Here is a 20,294-nt window from a genome sequence, read left to right on the forward strand (position 1 = left end):
GTGACATTGTACAACGGCATTACGTGCCGGAACGTGCACCTCTGCCTACCCCTTCGGGCATAAAAGGCGTCACGTTATCAATGTGTTGCAAAACAAGTAGATTTTTTTTACTAAACATATTTTGTGCTCACTATTACATTTCACAACCCAATTACACGATACTTATAATAAAACATAGGTGTAGGCACTTCACTATCATCTCGACGTGCCCTTACGGAAGAAAACAAGAGTAATATATACCGTAATGAATAATTCAATACTCATTTATTAACTCTATATCTCATACCGCTGTTAGTGGAACCAATTCTTTCATACATGGTTCTTGAATGAGAGATCTCCATTACTGCGAAGTAATGAAGATAACATTTATTTGGGTTTACGGTACTTTAGTGCCATTCGGTGCCTCTCTAATTGTTTGGGGTTCTTCAGGGTCGGAATTTAGAGTAGTGACGTCATAGCATACGTGATTTAGGCATGAAGTTGACAAGAGACGTATTTAGGATTTAGTACTCTAGTGGGTACAATGAATAAGAAGTATCTTTATTTATATCAAGTAGGTACAAATTCTGTGGCTTTTTATACAGTGTGTTTGACGATATTATTTTATAATACTAGATCAATTTGTATTATACTTCTAAACACATTAATTCACTCTTTTTAGTCATAATTGAAAGGTTTTACCTCACTTCGAAATTATTATACAACGCCTAGCTACGCATGACTCGCTAGAAATTCTGACAAAACCAATTATCCCTTATCATAGTCGACAGGGTGACATTTAAGTCTAGTAGCGTCTTGATATTACAGGGTTTAGAATTAAATTAATACTAAAATTAAGTAAACAGACTCCTGCTTTACATATAAGCTGTATCAGACCTGAAGGTGTCTAGGGGCCTTAGTCTGAAATACCTATAATCCTTACAATCCTTACATGATATCTACATAGTTATTAGCATGAAGGCTAGTTTTAATCTTCGAGTAGGAACTTGAGGTTGGAATATAATACGAATATTTCTCAAAAATAAATACACAGAATATTTTACTAAACTTTGTTACAATTAATTTAATGATTTATTTACTGAATCTCTGAACCTATCTGAATTCTCATTAAAAGGAAAATTTACGAAGTATATCAAAAATTAAAACCTCCAAAAATAATATTGAGACAGCTTCTACTGAGATTAAGTAATCTGTGCCATCCAACAACCAAGGTTGACAGCAAACAGTTTTAAAATGTAATCACGGTACTAGAAAATTAAAAATTAATCACGCTACTTTCGCTTCGCTGCCTTTGCTAATACGCTCTTAAGTCTGTTGGCAAAAATTCAAAGTTTCGTCGTGGCTTCATTGGGTGTGAGTAAATTCACCAAACTAATGGGCCTGCTACTCAGCCGAGCCACGTTATTTATTATTCAGGGAGGCTCGCTGACCGTGGTTACGGCAATCACTGGGGTGATCATTCAAATGGCCAGTTACGGTCTACACTTACATACTTACCTGTTTTTGTTTGCCCCAACAACTGATTTGGATAAAAATTCAAGGATATCTTACATATTGTATTCTTGCATTGTTTGCTAAATTCAAACTAACTAGTTGCAGATTTTTTCATAGATAATTCTGTATTGTATCTTAATCTCACGGTCTATTCAAATTTTAATTTTGCAAGCATTGCTCAGTTCGTCATAGTAACTATAATCTTTGATTCACCAACGTCAACCTTATTGTTTTGCTTGTTAACGCCATGTTTAAACGCTTCAGGAATATCAGATTTCGTTCATTCTGTAGCGATAACGCCGGGGTCTATATCTGTTAGTTAAAGCGACAGTCGCCGCGCAACAATAACAAATGCCCCAGTTAAAACGTAGATAAACCGGCTACCAGCCGCCACAACTTTGCCTCCCTATAGCAAATTTTATCCAATAGGCAAATATGTATGTACCTAGTCAGGTGCTTACGTAGCCGATTATGTTTGTACTACGAACATGTATTTTTATTAGAACACGTAGTGTGGTATTATGTAAATTACTTGTAGACATAGTTCTCAAAAAGCTTTTAAGTTGTTCAATATTTTGAAACACAAATATATAAAAGAATTCAGGGAACCTGATCAATTTATTGACTTTGCAGGGAATGTAAGATCAAGCAGATGAAAGAGGTTTAGAAACTATTTGCGACCAAATATATTCAAACGAATCAATTCACTTTTTATTCTCACCGAACGTTTGAATCGTATTCAGGATTTTGACGAAATAAATCAATTTCTCGGGTCCGATAAAACGGTTTATCTGGCTTTAGATCCTGAGGGATCCCATTTGTGAGGTCAAATAGGCAACCGAGCTAAGCTCGGTTTTGGTAAAACTCATTTAGAAGGTCTAATGGGATACGTGGAGGTACGAACCAATATGCTAGTGGGACCATAAATGTAACCTTGTGGGACAGAGACCTACATGCTATCATGAATTTATTGAACGATAGCCCTAAGTGTCATAACAAGCATCAGTATAATTAACATTAGCTCCTAACAGTTACGTGTTGACGACATGAACAACTAAGCAGTAATTTTCCCGAAGGTACTTTATTGACACCAGAATATATACAACATAAGAACATCTCGACGTGAGTTTGTAAAAGTAACTTTACTGAGTAAATAAGGCTCTGTGTAGCAAAAACGTCGATTGAATCAACAGTGTCGACTTGTTATTTACCCGAGAAATATCTTCGGTAAGTTTTTTGTATTGATTTGCAGACGTATCTAAACGGGATTTTCGTGGAAATCTTTCATTTCAGTAACATTTGCTGATTTGCTTGTTTGAATGCCGATGAAAAAACTGGCATAGACTTAATTTACAAGTTACAGATCATTTTATAATAAACTTTTGAATACTCGAGACTTGCAGATTAAGTGGTCATAGTCTACTATGAGTAACCATGAGTAAAGCATATGAGAAATTTAGGAGCCAAAATGATATGGTTAAGTTAGGAAATAAGAAGTCTACATTGGTTCAGGTCAGGTCAGGAGAAAAAGAATGAAGTCAAAAACTGTATGGGTTCATAATATTGGCCAAACAAATAAAATATGTATCTTTGGATATCCAACATTTCATCACCGTCAAGTGCCATTCGTGTCAAATACTTCCTACTTTGTAGCCTTTTTCGTATGTTCGGATCTTCATTTTGTCAAATGCCAATATTTTTCGTAGAGGGTTTGCCATTTGTCCTCGTCAATCGAGCGATACGACGCTCTTGACTGGATCAGTCGTTCGGACTTCACACTTTTTAAGTATGTTTTGGTTCTTTTCCGAATGAAAATTTCTACATACATTAAGTCGAAAATTGATAAGGACAAAAATATTTTTAGAGTACCATTTGTACTCCTGTTAGGATTACAAATAAAGTAGTCCATAAGATTTCATTGCTAAGTATGAAACATATTTGTCTATTAATTACAGATGTAGCACCCAAAACCATAAAATTAACAAACCATTAGCTAGATCTAAGTCACGTAGTAAATTACACGTATTTGCATCGTATGCATGGCGTGAACCTAGCCGCTGTAATGCTCAATCGCTCTACGTTAGTACTAACCTAATTGTAGGTTCCAGACACATTTGCCGTTTGCGTGATGTAAGCTAGCAATGGCCTGCCATGAATTTGCAGAGCTTGATGCTGATCTGACTTCTGTGATAGAGTTATGTTACCTAATTAGGTTTAATGGGTTTTAGTATTAATTATGTTAATTTGTGACTTTTTTGGAATTTTCATTTATTATGTTTTATCTGGAATGGTGGTGGTCAGATATAAGACGCGCCTTCCAATCTGTGAGCTTTACTACTAACGAAAGGAGGTGTTACATTTGTAATAAATAAACTATACGTGCTGTTTCAAGCAATAGAAATATTGGTTTTACGTCAGTACCTAGATGGAAGCCTAAAATAAAATAGAGAAAATGTTCTCACTCCCTTTCGTAACTAAATATCAACTTACACTTCTCACTTTCCACAAAAACATAAAGTACGTTAACCAGTTTCCAATAAATGAATTGAATGAAAGTCTGAGAGACGGCTCCAGTCATGTCAACAAGAGATCAAACTTTTGTCGTATTAGAAAGGTTTAAACTTGTCGTTACTTAATTGGAATCTTTGAGAAGTATAATAGTAACTTTTGAATTCATTCCTTTGTTAAATTGAGAGTCAATGGACCAAATCACTTTGAGTAAGCCCTTAACTTATTTTGTGACCCCATTTGTCTTCGAAATTCTTCGAGAATATTCGATTAATATTCTTCTTAAGTTAATATGTAACTTAAGAAGTATTAGGAAGATCAAAGCAGATATTTTCTCACTGTCTCTGTATTTATCCATTTTTTTACGGATACATATTAGTGAAAGATCGCTTTAACATCATCAAAACGTCATCTACAGTGCAGGAAACATGAATATAAATTAATGAATAACTATAAAACATTTGTATTTTACTGACATATTTAAATGGGAAATTCCATAGGCAGTATGCATGTTAAAAACATCGAACCAATTAAATCTTAATTGGTTAATTCGTTTTTATGTGATTAAATAAAAAATAATAATGTTAATATCTCCAATCTGAAATATAAATTGGATTATAAAATGAAAATATATTATTATTGTAGTGATAAATCGTTTAAACATAAAAATTTTTAAACAAAGACTTGGTACATACGTATACTCTTAGTAACTTATTTTTTTGTCAAAGTAATCAGACCCTTACAACGGGTTTTCCAAACGACCTCTTATAAAGGTCTAATAGTCGATAAACATGTATATAAATACGTTAATTTTGTTGGGTTTTCATCCGTATAGGCCATTACAGTGCGTCTTGTACCCTGACTGGTACATTAATCATTGTTTATCTTATCTGTGAAACGGTTAAGGGAATATAACACTTGTGTGAAGGGTATAGGAACATTACGTTTTAATATCCTTTCAACATTACGTCTAGGAGAATTTGATTTTGTTTGGGTTTTTTAAATATGATTTTGGTTAAGATTTTATCATGGTTGAACTGAATTTGGGCTTCAAAGACTTTTGGAATCTCGGGTACATCTATGAATTTAGGTAGCTAATTTTAGAATCTACAATCGATCTGTTGCCATGAGGGTTGGGCTTGCCATTTCTATGTCTATTTCATCCGTTGTACCAGAAGAGTCTATTTATAGGTTCCATATTATTGTGAAAAGAAAATACATAACGGTAGATTATGACTATAAAATTAAATCAATACTGTTTAAAATTAAGAGTGGGATTTCAACTGTACATTACTTACTTAAAACCGTTATATGGTAAAAAGGGACTTCATTACGTAATTAAATGATCCAACCAGCGCATATAGCTACATATGTACATAAGGATAATTAATGGCGCCCAACGTGGTACCGACTAACTTTTAAGTAATCCGGTCTGATATACGTGTGTGGGAACTTCTTAAGAAGCGAAGTGTAATAAATCAAAGAAAAGCAATTTTAATAACGTTGTTAAAGTTCCTAGTAAAGCTATTAGCTATTAGCTATTACATATTGACAATAATACATTAATATTGCAACAGAACGAAATAAATTACTAATAATAATTTTATGTATTGATTGACCATAATAAAAATCATTTGATTACTTCTTCAAATATTTGTTTACAAATATTTTTTACTTGCTTAAGAAGGCCAATTGCAAAAGAGTATATAAAGTAGCTTGATAAAGCTTGAAACAAAAATAGCATCAAATGAGTACCATGTGTCCTGATCGTCCCAATCCGGAGCTATGGAAAACGTAAGGGATTACCGAGGCTCCTGCTGAAAGTAGAAGTATGGGAATGGGGTGGTTTTTAGTCAGTAAGAATCTGACACTCACTCTAGCCTCACCCATGGCGGGAGAAGTCAATTTATTATTTTTCGCCCTCATAAAAAAAATGTCCTAATTGCCTCTTTTTCATAAATTATATCAACGAGATTTCAGCGCTGTAACTGAAATACACGAACAGGTAGAGTCATCGCGGAATACCGGTAATGTGCGACCATTAGGTGAAGTCGAAATGTCGGGCAGAACGCTACGTGGTGCGAACGCTGGTAAAATTAATGTTTATTTATGTCGCAACGGTTGACTATAACTTTTTAATTAAATTCAGTAATTACAGCTCGGGAAGTGTGTGTTTGTATTACTCGTACGTTATTTCTTCTATTAAAATTATTTTCTACATATTTTGTCTAACCTTTCGGTCCATGATGGTAGTAATGTTATGCCATGTCAAATATCAACGCTACAAGATGCAAAGAGGCGTAACTGATATTCACGACTGGCCATAATTGTCATCATCACTCATTTTGGTTCAACAAAACCATTAATCTAAAGTCAAAACAATGCATCCTTGTGACCAAATGTTACATCTATTGTTCTATCAAAAATGTAGGTGTCTAAAATTTAATTTAGTCTATCTAGATGGTCTCGAAGTAATACCAGTCTTTCCTTATCTGTGATAACAAAATTGCTAACTGCAGACACCATCGCTTTTAAAGCAGTTCCAGAAAATAACGGTCCTAAAACCTTTATAGATATGTTAATAAGTAACATACAGTACAATCTCATAAATATTTTATAAAGATTTATGTGAAATGTACAAAATTTATTACTGCCTGTAAACCTTTTAAAGATATTGTTGTGGGCAACGTAAAATATTCTTCTTTAAAAGATAGCCTAATGGAGAATGGAAAAGTTCAGTTTCAATTCTCGCACACGGTTTTAAAAAAATGTTTTATTCCTTGAATACAATACATTTTACATACTTTTTTAATTTAATTTAAGTCAACGGTTGAGAAGGTTAATTAATAAATAGTTACATCATTCTATGGAGAAAAATTCGGTGATTCCGAATTTGTATACAATAAATGAATAACGCAAAAAATGTCGCTTACATCAATTAGCCTTTCACCCATCGATCATAATACTAAAACCAACAAAACCCCTAATTAAGAAGCTTGTGCAGCATCCGTCCAAATTCGGTTCATCGAAGTTTCTCGAAAATTCGCGGTCTACATATCCGAGATGCGGTACATCGTTCTCGTTTGTACGGACGGAACGACAGCGTCAATGCCACGGCTTAAATGGCGGAACAATGTTTCCGAATGGTTTCGAAGCGGCTTTGCTTCTAGAACAAGCGCCGTCTCCCTAAATGTGACGAATATTGATTTAAAATATTCAAGACAGTGACTCCGAATAGCATTACCTTGGAATGCCTTGATTTTATCTCCCGTTTTCATTGAAGTTTGATTTGACGTTCATTAGTAATTTTATCTGAATCCGCTCTCCGTCTACTCTAGACAAATACTCATATCGTTTTTAGTTGCTATTACGCTAGCCGAAAATGCAATTAATATTGTACACGTTTATCAATCAGCATATTAGGTACGTGTAGAAATGTAAGAAATTCAGCCTTAAACATATTTTCTGTTTACAACATTCAATAGAATTTCTCAAAACATTGAATAAGAGAAATTCAATGCCTACAAAACGTGGACTAACTATACGTCTAAAGCCTCTCTAGCCTGCCAAGTATATGGAGCATGCCGTATTGAGTCTAATGCTCAGCGATTGGATTTGCCTCTGTGCAAGGCGCCTCTAGACGGTATCCTAGAAGCGGCCAATAAGGACGCCAAGCTTAAATAGGATTGAACGTGCCACATTTGTAGAATGCACCGAAAACGATTCCAATCCCTTGAAAGAATTGTAAATAAATTTAATTGAAATAACATTCACATAGACAAACTCTTCGTATACTTATTTATTATTTTTAACTTCGTCGATCAAATGGTCGTGAATGTATGTTCCTGCATCTACCGAATAGATCAGTAATATTAAAAAACCTCATCTCTTAGAAAAGTGCAAACTTACCTATGTGTTAGTTATCGAAATTTGTTAAGATGGTGTTTCACAGCAAAAAGTACCAATTGGTATCGTAATTATGTATCAATCGGATCAATTATGGATCACTTAATTGTGAGAATCACGCTTGGTCTTCCTCCGTATCAATTAATACGATGACTGTGATGTAATTTCGAATGGATTGATTGATTACGCTCGCAAATAATTGCAATTATTGGTTTATATTTCTGGCCTTTATTGTAACATGCTTAATATCATGCTTGGATGCACAAATGAAGCTGGAATGTTAAAACTTGGATCATCTGTTAAACTATTTAAAGTAGGTTTAGTTTGATATCGATTATTAGTAGTTACTGTAGTTAGTTTTTTTAATAAAATTGTAAGTCTAATTTATAAATTAATTAGATTAGATTTAAGTCGTTTCTTTTAAATTATTTAGTTTAAGCTTGGTTATTATAGCATAGAGGATAGGATATAGTTTCTTTTTTAATTGTTATAAATTCGTATTCGTAGCTTTCTTTAGTTTTAAGTTAGTTTAAGTCCGTTTTTAAACTATTTTTTCAATGCCCTAAGTGAGTATAATCTATTAAATTCAAACGCAGAGCTCATTATGTTGATTTTTGAAGAGTTCCCTGGAATATCTTCCACATCTCATTTTTGAAGAGATCCCGCGAGATCGGGAACTATGTGGTTAAAACCAAAAATTTGCCGGAAGTCACTATTCCACGCGAACGAAGTCGCGGGCAAAAGCTAGTTATTAATATAATTCTTAAAAGAAATATAAAAGAAAAAAATACTTAGCAAATAAATTCGTATCACATTTATACGACCTAAATTACGACTGGCAAATTAAGTTAGTACGTCACTACACAATTGGGAAAAGGATAGCAGAAAGGATAAAACCAAAACATATTTTATTGTTATGAGGATAAAATATTCTATTCTAATCTAATTTCATACAATGAAAATTAGATAACAATATTATTCATTATTCTTAGCACAAACACATGTGGATATGACAGCGGACAGCGCTATTGGGAAAGCCTTTCACAATTAATTATTATTTTATGATTTCGTGTGCTATTTACGTTTCTGTTTTCATTTCACGATCATATTTACTCATTCAATATATTTGTTTAAACACATCGTATTAATTAATCAAAAACTTCAATATTAATCACCTGTTCATACATTTCCGAACTTCGAATTTGTTTGATGAGAATCTCAATTATTTTGATCGTGTTAACAATCCGAGCGATGTTTTCCGAGGATAAAATATTACGTGCACCGAACGAGTGGATCGGACCACTTCAGAGGATTGATGGCATCCATAATAAATGTCCATAGCACAGGTAATCACGAGGCTGGCCGTTGTACTGGATGCATCACCTGTTCCACACATCACACGTCGACATCGCTTCACGTAAACGGTTCTAAATTGCTTTGATCGTTTTTCCGGAAGGCTAATGAATTTTCTCGCTCCAATAATTTGCATGGCTCACCAGCGACACGGGAAGGCTCTGTAACTATTATTAAGCCGTCAATTAAAATTACTGTGTTTAAGGAGATTGTTTGGAACGACTCCAAATTCAGTAATTTGGCCGACAGTTCGTGGTTGCTACATTGTTGTTTTCGCACGTCGCGATGCTTTTTGTCGGATCCTCTTAGCTTTGAATGAACAATCAGTGTCTACTAAATTTGCCGTCTGTTATTTGAGTTTCGTGCCTACTGAACATTTGTTTTATGATAATTATTGGGTGTGTATTATCATGCTTAGGTTGTATTTTCTAATAACTTTAGACATATAGTTAATGTTGATAAAATGTTTCAAATATTTAACAACAAAATATTTATTGAGAAACAATCTATTTCACGATGTATCGACTCTACCTTATTTGAATTTATTTTGAGTACTAGAAAATCCAAACAAATGTTATTATAATTCAAATAAGTATGTATGTAATTACACAATCTGCTTTATAATTGTTTTTAATAAAGTCGTTTTAATACCTTAGAATCTAAGTAATATTTCGGTAAATAGCGATCTTCTAATAGCAGTTCCTCTTATAGTTTCTTAATCAATCTTCTGATACAAGTTTAGTATGAAACGATCATCTTGTGGAAACTTTGAAAGGGGTTAAGTGGGATAGAGTGCAGTAATCTATTATTTATTATCACCCAACGCTTGTAAGTGTCAAGCGGGAGGTGTGAGTAACTCAATATTGCAGATAGGCGGAGGCTTGGCAATCCGTCAATGTTCAGCCGGGATTACAGCTTGTAGTAAACTTGCTCAACTATATTTCATTCAGGTAACTATGGTATACTTGATAAGTAAAATGCTCTCATGGGTTGCTCTAATAAAGCCCGAATACTGAAATGCTTCTCAATTTTAAGTTGTGCATAAATATCGTGTTATTTCTGTAATTTTATAAAAATGTGTAGTGACAGAGCTAGTCTTGAGAGCGTTTTAAAATTGGATAGCATTTGAGAATTTAAATAAAAGTATACCGTACCTAATTTCGCCTATCTCGCTAAGTACTATAGTTAAACATTTTCGGGAAGGAAACATGACGTTATTGAAATTAAATATTGATTTCAAGTATATAAATAAATTGGTATATTTTGTGTATCTACGATTTCCTTGTTGATATTTATCCCTGGAACGCTATGTTACTTTGTAACATTTCTTCCATCTTAATCTATTTTTATACATGTCAGGCGGAAAACTCGACCAGTCTGAAAAGCACTATTTCGGTAAGTATAAGCTTCTCACTGCCGGCAGATCAGTAGACAAGAACGAGCAGATAAATAAAATACTATCTTCAACTACTATCTTCCGGTCTATTTCTAAACATAGCATTTTACTGAAGACTTGTTTGTAAGTCTGGAAAATTGACAGGCAGCTAGGCGGCTGTCGCTAAACAAACGACAGATGTTTTTTTATTTTCACCGCATAAAATATGTTTTTAAAATAAGTATGTAGGTACTAATTAACAACAATATTTATTATTAGTCATTAGTCCCTTAAGTTTTGTGCCTGACAGGGTCCTTAATTATTACCCACATATTAAATAAAAACTATATCATTTTAAGGTAAACAACAGAGCATTTTTGAATTTGAATTTGTGCTTGAAGTATCTGTATCTGCTTTATAAAAACATTACATCACCTTTTAATAAAGCTAAGTAAAATTCTATTCACCAAAACGAAAAACAAGTGTGAGAATCTAAAAATATAGGTGCAAAACAGATGTCTTATTGTCATATTCTACACCTATACAACAAGTACAGGTTGTACCCAATTCGACCTACACACACAACCCCGGGCTAGACAAACAGACACCCTTCTAAGATCAGTGAGAGTTGTGCTCTCTCACTATTTATATAGATAGGTACATTGGAACAATATTTGCACAAAAGTGTAACAAAGTTTTTGATGTTCTGCGTGTAAAATGTAGACTGAGCTGTAGACTGGGGTTACCGGCTCCGGCACGAAAGCCAGGAGTAGGAACGAGGATGATTTTAGTCTAGTCAGTAAAAGTCTGATTCCACCCCTCGCCTCGCCCAAGGCGGAAAAAGGAATTATGTAGATGATTGTCTCCCCTTAAAAAAACCTGATTGATTGATCCATCTAATTCTAGATTGATGTCTATTATCACAACGTTTTTCGGTACTTTCTTAGGAATACTACGGAATTTGGAGTTATGTCTGAGATATAGCAAACTTCATCATCATCTCAGACCGTTCACATTCAGTACTGGACATAGGTCTCTCCAATGGCTCGATAATTTGTACATAAGTCATATATTTTTGCAAACCAAACCGTCTCATAAAAAGATTTTCCATTAAATTCAAATTTTTCCTTCTGATTAGTTCGCTATACGTGAAGTGGGGAACTTGATCCGTGATTTCTATTGCCTAAAGATTAACTTCGATACGAGCAACTTTCGAAGCCTGACTTAGTCAATAGTTAGTTTAAAGTTACGTAAGTATGTGCCAAGTTTCGCGATTGAATTTCAGTAGCAAACGCTTTACCTATCTTGTCTGTCTAAAATTATAAATAGTTCGCGTTGAAGCGTGAAGAGTTTTAGACTTAAGGATGATAGTTTACCTATAACGACTGCGCTAAGTATTTATCGGTAGATAACTATTTTATAAAGACAGCCTTGTTGATCTTTACTTTATGCTGAGTAATTGCTTATTAAGTGGGTTCCACTTCATGAAATAAAATGATGTAGAAGATACTAAACCCAATTTTCCTAAGTGAATTGAATAATTCTACAAATACTTACTCTATTTTACACTTTCGTCGTGTGTCGTCCCAGATTTCAAAGGACTACTTTTGGCTTTGTGGCCACTTACTTACTATGACCCGTCTTCTCATTTATATACTGTTCTAGAAAAAAAACGTACCAACAATAAAATTGTAGTTCAATCATTCAACCAAATATCTTAAGTACACTACATAGCAACGATGTTACGTTTTATATCAAGTACCTAACACAAAAGGGTTGTCCCAAAATATGGTTACACTTCATTCAGCTTTGGATATCCTTCTTATTGTACCTCGGAATCGCTTTACGATTCGGTTCAGGGATTACCTTGAACAAAGGGGAAAATAAAGTCGTCCTTATAATATAATATTACAGTTTCGTCCGCCCATATATGTGGAGTTAGGTGAACTTACAACTCCCTTACTTTTTTTGCTCTTTGATAGAAGCGTTCCTTTGATGTCGTCTGATTAGATTATGCTGAAAGTCGTTCTTGCTTCTACTTTACTATTGGTAACTAGCTGAATAATTATATTTGGATATTTTATATTACCTATGGCTGTGAAATAAATGAACAGTTTGTTCCTTGTAAAGTTGTGTGAGGACCAGCGGGAATAAACTGTTTTTCAAGCCTCTATTTTAGTTATTATGTAGTCTATTAGATCGCTTTGTTGAAGTAAAACTAAAATTGTACTTATCACGCTTTTTATAAATAAAAATCATACCATTGCATCTAGATGACGAACTGGCAAGACAATGAACGCCTGCAATCGCTTGAATAATTTTGAAACGGGACAACAACCACTGGATGTGTTTTGCATTACAAATAATATCACTCACGAATATAAAGAGATCTTAGTTGCTTCTGTCGGCGAACTTTTAACAAGTGACGATTTATCACACGGTGATCTAGTTTTTTTCAAAACTGGACGATGAAGGCTAGATTGTAAAACTCGTATAATTGAACTTAGTGTTATATGGAAGAGCTAAATGGAGTAGGAACATTTTTATACTGGTTCTAACTCTGGTCAAGAGTTTCGCATGCCTTTTTAAGTCGTTGCATTTGAAGGGGATCGTCAAAGGCAAAAATACTATGTATATTTTGATGATTAAGATAAGAAAAAAATAGTTTTATTAACTAACTACTTGTTCATTGTGGCTTAACATAGATGTTCACTAGCAAGATAGCTATGAGTGTAACCAGCCTTCCTTTCGAAGTCATTTGAATTGGGCAAATGCAGCCTCATTCCTTTTTTATGATGAAATGATGTTATGATTTCTTCTGAAATTAGATATCTATAACATATAAATGAAAATATTTGTTTTGTTCCAGGTATCTGGCACAACCACGACAACACAGTCGCGTTGAGCGCGAGCGGCGCCGGGCGGGGCCGATAGTACCAAGGATCGCGCCCGCGCCGCCCGCAACCCCCGCACAACCGCCCCGCAGCCATGGTGCGCGACAAGAAGCCAACGCAGAAGACCGACTCACAGAAATGTAAGTGCCTAGAAGCCATAAAATACAGGTTGCCCCAGAAGTTTGCCGGCAACGCACCTGTGACTCCTCTGGTGTTGCGGGTGTCCATGGGCGGCGCTGATCGCTTACCATCAGGTGACTCGTTTGCTCGTTTGCCTCCTATTCCATAAAAAAGTCAATGTCCAAACAATACCAGATCAGCAAAGTTACAACAGTTATCGGTGAAGCGCCAGATGTCCCACCCAATCGCACGAAGCGCTTCACTTCAAGCTTCCTTGTGCGAACTGCTAAGGATTGGAATTCTTTGTCGGAGTCTGTATTTCCTAGATGAGGCCCGAATGAATAGGTTGCTCATGGGCAGACGTGCTCCATCGTAAGCCGCATCATCACTTATCAGGAGGCGAGATAGCGGCCAAACATCAACCCAACAAATATATAAAAAAAGTTGTCAGAAAATTCTAGTTCTTGTATTTTTCTAGTTTTGTTTAGATGTTGACTTTTGGGACACTCTGTACAGTATACTATTATTAATATTAATTGCTTAACAAAGTTGTTAGGACAATCCTAACGCAAGTGATCACGTAATATTGATAAGGTTGGGTTTCTTCTGAACTTAAAACCGAGGAATCCCGAATAATACTGCTGAAGAAGTCGGTAAAAAGCTTTTATAAACGGGGGAAATCCCGCATTGTCTTCTGTATTACTATGATTCATTGTATTTTCTTAAGTTTTAATGTCTACACTGCACTGAAACTTTCAGTTAGAGATGTGTCCTGAGTTTTGCCCATAAAACATTTTTTTCGTCTTGAAGACTAGTTTTTATTATTCGCAATAAGACTAATTATAGCTTATGAAAATAGCAAATGCGTTAAAAAAAAATCTGCAATTAATCTAAATGAAAGTTGCAATAGTCATGTTTCTTATAAAACAAACTGCTTATATTAAAGCACACTGCTAACTTAAGACTCGCTTTAAATGCAGAAGGCTCTCGGCTAGCCCTGAGGTAATAACACTACTTTTGAGATGTGTAACAGAAAGTTGACATAGTTTATGAAAACTTGAATAATATAACACAGAAACTGGACGTTGGGAGCAATGACGTCAAGATGTTTTTCTAAAACCTGATACAGGAAAGAGAAATACGTAATTTTCATACGCAAACAAAAAAACGAAGCGATTATTTGTTTACAAACAGTAGTTTGTGGTGTAACCACGATATTTTCTGAACGTAATAATACTTATACTCATAATACTTATAATTAATTAAATTAGTGGTTTTCCTCGCAATATTTTCCTTCACGAAGGCTTGTAATATATTAGTACGGACGTACTGAAACTATAGATATCTAGTTATGTGCGTTGTTTGGTACAGTATTATTGTTTGGTATAGTAATTTCCGACCACAATTTGCAAATAGGAAAAGAACTTTGATTTGTTTTTATTCAAAACACAATAAACTTCGTGTCAAGTGTTTGATTCAGTCTATACCTACTAGGTATACGTAAGTACAGAACATTTCGGGTCTGCGCGCGTGTGCAAGAGTAGCTAGCCACCCGGTCAGAACCAGACCTCTTCAAAGAATCATCAGACCACCACAGATGGACCAACAAAGCTAATGCCCGACCCAGAGCTGCGGACTACCGGGGCTTCGGCTCGAAGAGCAACATTAAAAACAAGGTGGCGTTTAGTTAGTAAGACTCTGGCACTCTCTTTCGCCTCACCAAGACAGGAAAAGGCATTGGATAATTTTCCCCCCTTGAAAAAAAGTCCTAGTAAACTGCAAAATTAAGAATGAGGTTCAAGCACTATACACACAGTAATTGTACTATTTATTTTTAACCTCTACATATTGTAACCGGTACTCAAGTCACCTAATAAGAAGTCGAGGGTTAAACGACCCATAACACACGTGTGACTCATATTTTAGTACTAAAATGACCCTACGTATCACGCAGTGTTTACTAATAACAACATTCGAAGATTTTATTATTTATTATTGAATACCCGCTGTTGCTGCCCAGAAACAAAATATAAAATGGATGCTACAAAGTTACCATTATTATGCAATACTATTGGTGCAGGTGTAAGCAGTGCCGTAAGTACTACACACGGTTCGCATCCTGATTTATCAAAGTTAGGCGCACTTGCAGCGGAAGCACAAATCACCTTCCGTAGTAAACCTAACCATAAACGTAAACAACCATCGGATGTTAATAATTGTGAATGTTCAAGCGAGGTTAAAGAAATTCGCTCCGAATTGAGCCGCATAGGGTCGCTCCTAGAAAAATATGTGGATTCCAACCAACAAATCATGATTAAAATGCAGGAAAGTATAACAGAGGTCAAATCACAAATCTCCGAGCTAAAATCGTCTAATGATCAAACTGTGCAATTGATACGTGAGAATATTACACAAATTAGCGCGGTTAAATCCACTACGTCTAACATCGAAATGAAACAAAATGGATTGAACTTAAAAGTATCAAGTTTAGAAAAACAAATATGTCAAGGTGAACAAAAAATAATTTCACTTGAATCGGATGTTAATACTCTCAAATTATCTTTTCCATCCCAACCCACACAATCTAAGATGGATAACCAAATATTTTCGAACGAGCAAATAATTAAGGGGCTAACAGAACGCAACAACAGAGGAAAAAATGTTATATTTTCTGGAGTACCTGAGCAAACTGCCTCCAGCAAGGAAGAGAGAATATTGAAGGAAGAACAAACTATTTTAAAAAATATTTCACAGGTATGCCAAGATCTTCCAAAACCTGTCAAAGTTCTTAGAATAGGCAAGTACACACCAGGGAAAAACCGTGCAATTAAAATATGCTTTGATACTGCTAGTTCCGCAAAATATATTTTACGTAACAAAGATAAGTTACCTGAAAATATAAAAATATTCTCAGACCAAACACCCGCCCAGCAGCAATATTTAAAACATTTAAAGGAAGAATTAGTGCAGCGACAAAAAGATGGTAAGGATGATCTTACTATAAAATACATCCATGGAACACCAACAATAATAAGTAAATCTCCAAAAAACTCCAGCCAATAAGTGACACGATCTCTACGCACACGAACTGCAATACATACCAAGTACTTAATGACTACCACAACCTTAATATTAGCAAATCTCGCCTTCGATTTTTATACCTCAACGCCAGAAGTATTCGTAAAAAAGGAAAACTTGAAGAACTAAATTGCATATTAAAATCATTACCGAAAACAGTACACGCTATCCTCATAACCGAAACCTGAATTCGCTCGGAAGCCCAAGCTTTAGCACCGCAAATAAGTAATTACACCCACAATGACACATTCACAATTACACATTCACAATGATATGAAACATAGTTTGTTAGAGTCTAAGTACCAAGGAGGAAACAATTACCTATGGATTAGTTTGGAGCGATATGCGCTTGAAATAGGAATTATATACTACCCTGGTAATACTAATTACAAGGAATTCCTTCAAGAATATGATTCACAGCTACAATCAAGAAAAAGATCAATAGTTTTTGGTGACTTCAACGTCGATCTACTAAATAAGAAAAATAAAGAGACTCAACAATATAAGACAGTAGTGAGGGAAGCTGGTCATGTATTACTGAACAAAGTAAGCAAAAAGTATAGTACAAGAGACTCCAATACAAAAAGTGCTATCATAGATCATATTAGCACTAATTTAAAGGATAACCATTTTCACGTGACCGTTTTTAAATCATCTATGTCTGACCACAATCAGTTATATTTGGAGCTTAAAAAAGTTAAACCTACCCCGAAAATGAAAATTCAATATCATGCAATAAACTACACAAAATTCTCTAACCTCTTAGAAACAAATAACATCGACAATCCAAATAACGATTACTTAGTACTAGAGAATAAGATAAAGTACTGTTTAGAAGCTAGTAAAACCACAAAGACAAAAATTCTCAATCCTCCGCAAAAAGATTGGATTAACAAAAATATTATTGATGAAATTAATCAGAGGAATATATTGTGGGGAGAACTTATCAAAAACCAAAATGACGAGGCATTAAAGATAGAATTTAATAACAAAAGAGACTGTGTAGCTAAATTAATAGAAAAAACCAAAAACTCCTACTACTATGACGAATTTATCAAATGTATCAGAAAACCCAAGAAAATGTGGGGTTTAATTAACACCTTAACAGCCAATAAAATAAAACAAAGTTGTGTTCCTCCAAAACTGGTAGTTGATTCAAATTGTATTACAGATCCAAGTGTTATTTGTCAAGCATTTAATAAATACTTTGCTATGGTAGGTCCCCTTTTGGCACGTGAAATACCAATATCATTTCATAACGATTACCTTCGAGCACTACCAAACCCTCTTCCCCAAGATACTGATGAGCTTTCCACTTTTACTCCATGTTCAGCTAATGAAATAACAAACACTATAACTAACCTGGATTCAAACTGTAGTACTGGTCTCGACGGAATAAGTACCAAAGTTATAAAATGCGCAAACAATTTTATTGCAAACGATTTAAGTAATTGCCTGAATAAACTATTAGCCGATGGAAACTTTCCCGAAACATTGAAAATTGCAAAAGTATCTCCAATATTTAAGTCAGGAAACACTACAGATCCTGGAAATTACAGACCGATCTCAGTGTTGCCTGTATTATCAAAAATACTAGAAAAAATTATTCACAAGCGATTAGAAAAGCACTTAAATTCCATTAACTTTCTAACAGACCGTCAATATGGATTTAGACCAAAAAGCAATACTACTACAGCTACTGTTGATCTTGTAACAAAAATTAAACAAAACATTGATAATAAAAATATAGTCTTAGGTATCTTTATCGACCTTAAAAAAGCATTCGATACAGTTTCCCACGAATTGTTGCTAAATAAGCTAAAATCGGCCAAAATTACTGGTAATGCTTTCAAAATGTTCGAGTCTTACTTAAAGAATCGGTCGCAAGTAGTTAAAATTGGTCACTGCCAGAGTAGTGTATTACCAATTACGTGTGGTGTCCCGCAAGGATCTATCTTAGGTCCCTTGCTCTTTTTAATATATGTGAATAATATACACGAAATTAATCTTCATGGTCATCTTACGTTGTATGCTGATGACACTTGTTTATTTTACTTCGGATCTTCCATTCATCACATTATATCACAAGCCCAGGCTGATTTAGATTCTCTTTTCACGTGGTTTCAGTACAACCTTCTAACAATTAATATCTCTAAAACGTGTTATGTTATATTTAAAGCAAAAAATAAAGTAATTCCCCCACATAACCCTTTAACAATTAATGATGTACAGATAGAACTTAAAACTTGCGAGAAATATCTTGGTCTGAGAATTGACAGCTCACTCTCATGGAATGCTCACATTGATCATATAAAGTCCAAGCTCTCAGCCCTTGCTGGATCATTGCGTAATATAGCTCGTTGTATCCCACCAAAACTGCGGCATACTATCTATAATTCCCTAATAAAACCGCATCTACTATATTTAATCGAAATTTGGGGTAGTGCAGGAAAAACAAAATTGTCGGAACTACAAGTAGTCCAAAATAAACTCATTAAAATACTGTTCAACTACCCATACCTAACACCAACCCTCAAAATTTATAAAGACACAAAAATAATGAATATAAATCAACTATATATTTACAACACATGTATCTTCATAAAAAAAAATCTTAACAAAAGTACCCATACGAACATAATTCTCACACAACATAAACACATAAGTCAACGCAGCACACGACGAGCTAGCTTACTAGTCTTACCGAAAATTAGAACCAATTATGGCAAAAAAACCTGACTTTTGAAGGAGCACAACTTTACAATAAGATACCGTCATGTATAAGAAAACTAAACTCTTTTAGTGCATTCAAAACCCAACTTAGCAAGTACATTATTGCAAATCAATCACTTATGGGGAAATGATTGCATTGGATGGGTGAATTTGTTTGTTTATATAGTCTGTACCCGATTGATGATGATGAACTGCATGTAAAATTTATTTTCTTAGTATTGTTCTCAAGTAAGTGACATTGTATGTTTTTATTGAGAATAAAGTTTCTTTAAACCTAAATACTTCAAGCTCAGTTTATTACACAATGTTCATAAAAAACAAATAAATAATACACTGAGTCAACAAAGGGAGTGACGTTAAACTTAATGGTCTATAAGCGTTGCGAATATAATTAAATAGACTAGAAATTTTAACGAACTTTTCATTAACTGTAAACTTAAGGAGTAATAAGGTAATATTAAACTTCAACTTAACAAGACTTAAGTCTTTTCCCTTGAATATCGATGATTGATTTTAGTCTTCACGGTACTGACCGCATAATGAATTACAATTTATCAATAAATGCTAAAGAACTCATAATAATAAGTATTATTTATTTACGCATAAAAACCACAAAATTTTGCAATAAACAAAATACAATGAGAGGATGCGTTATTATTTCTTTTTTACCTCAACCATTGCAACGCAGCTTCAAATAATGTATGTAGTGTGACAGTAAGCCCTCAGGCGTCTTTAATTACTTCCTTACCTTTCTAGGTTTTTAGGTTGACGCCTCACTATAGCTGACGTCAAAGCTGAGAAAGGCCAACAAAGTTTTTCGCTTGAAAAGGGTT

General features: G+C 34.5%; 1 protein-coding gene across 1 annotated transcript in view; it reads left to right on the forward strand.

Annotated features, from left to right (window-relative positions):
* LOC118268677 (uncharacterized) overlaps positions 1-20,294 on the forward strand; it is a 173,771-nt gene that overhangs the window by 7,716 nt on the left and 145,761 nt on the right. Inside the window, exon 2 of the mRNA XM_035583256.2 lies at positions 13,506-13,670. Within this exon, the coding sequence (XP_035439149.1) occupies positions 13,625-13,670 (46 nt within the window). The 5' untranslated portion in view covers positions 13,506-13,624. The remainder of the gene's footprint in view (positions 1-13,505; positions 13,671-20,294) is intronic.

This window comes from Spodoptera frugiperda, chromosome 29, assembly GCF_023101765.2.
Source record: "Spodoptera frugiperda isolate SF20-4 chromosome 29, AGI-APGP_CSIRO_Sfru_2.0, whole genome shotgun sequence".
Taxonomy (NCBI): domain Eukaryota; kingdom Metazoa; phylum Arthropoda; class Insecta; order Lepidoptera; family Noctuidae; genus Spodoptera; species Spodoptera frugiperda.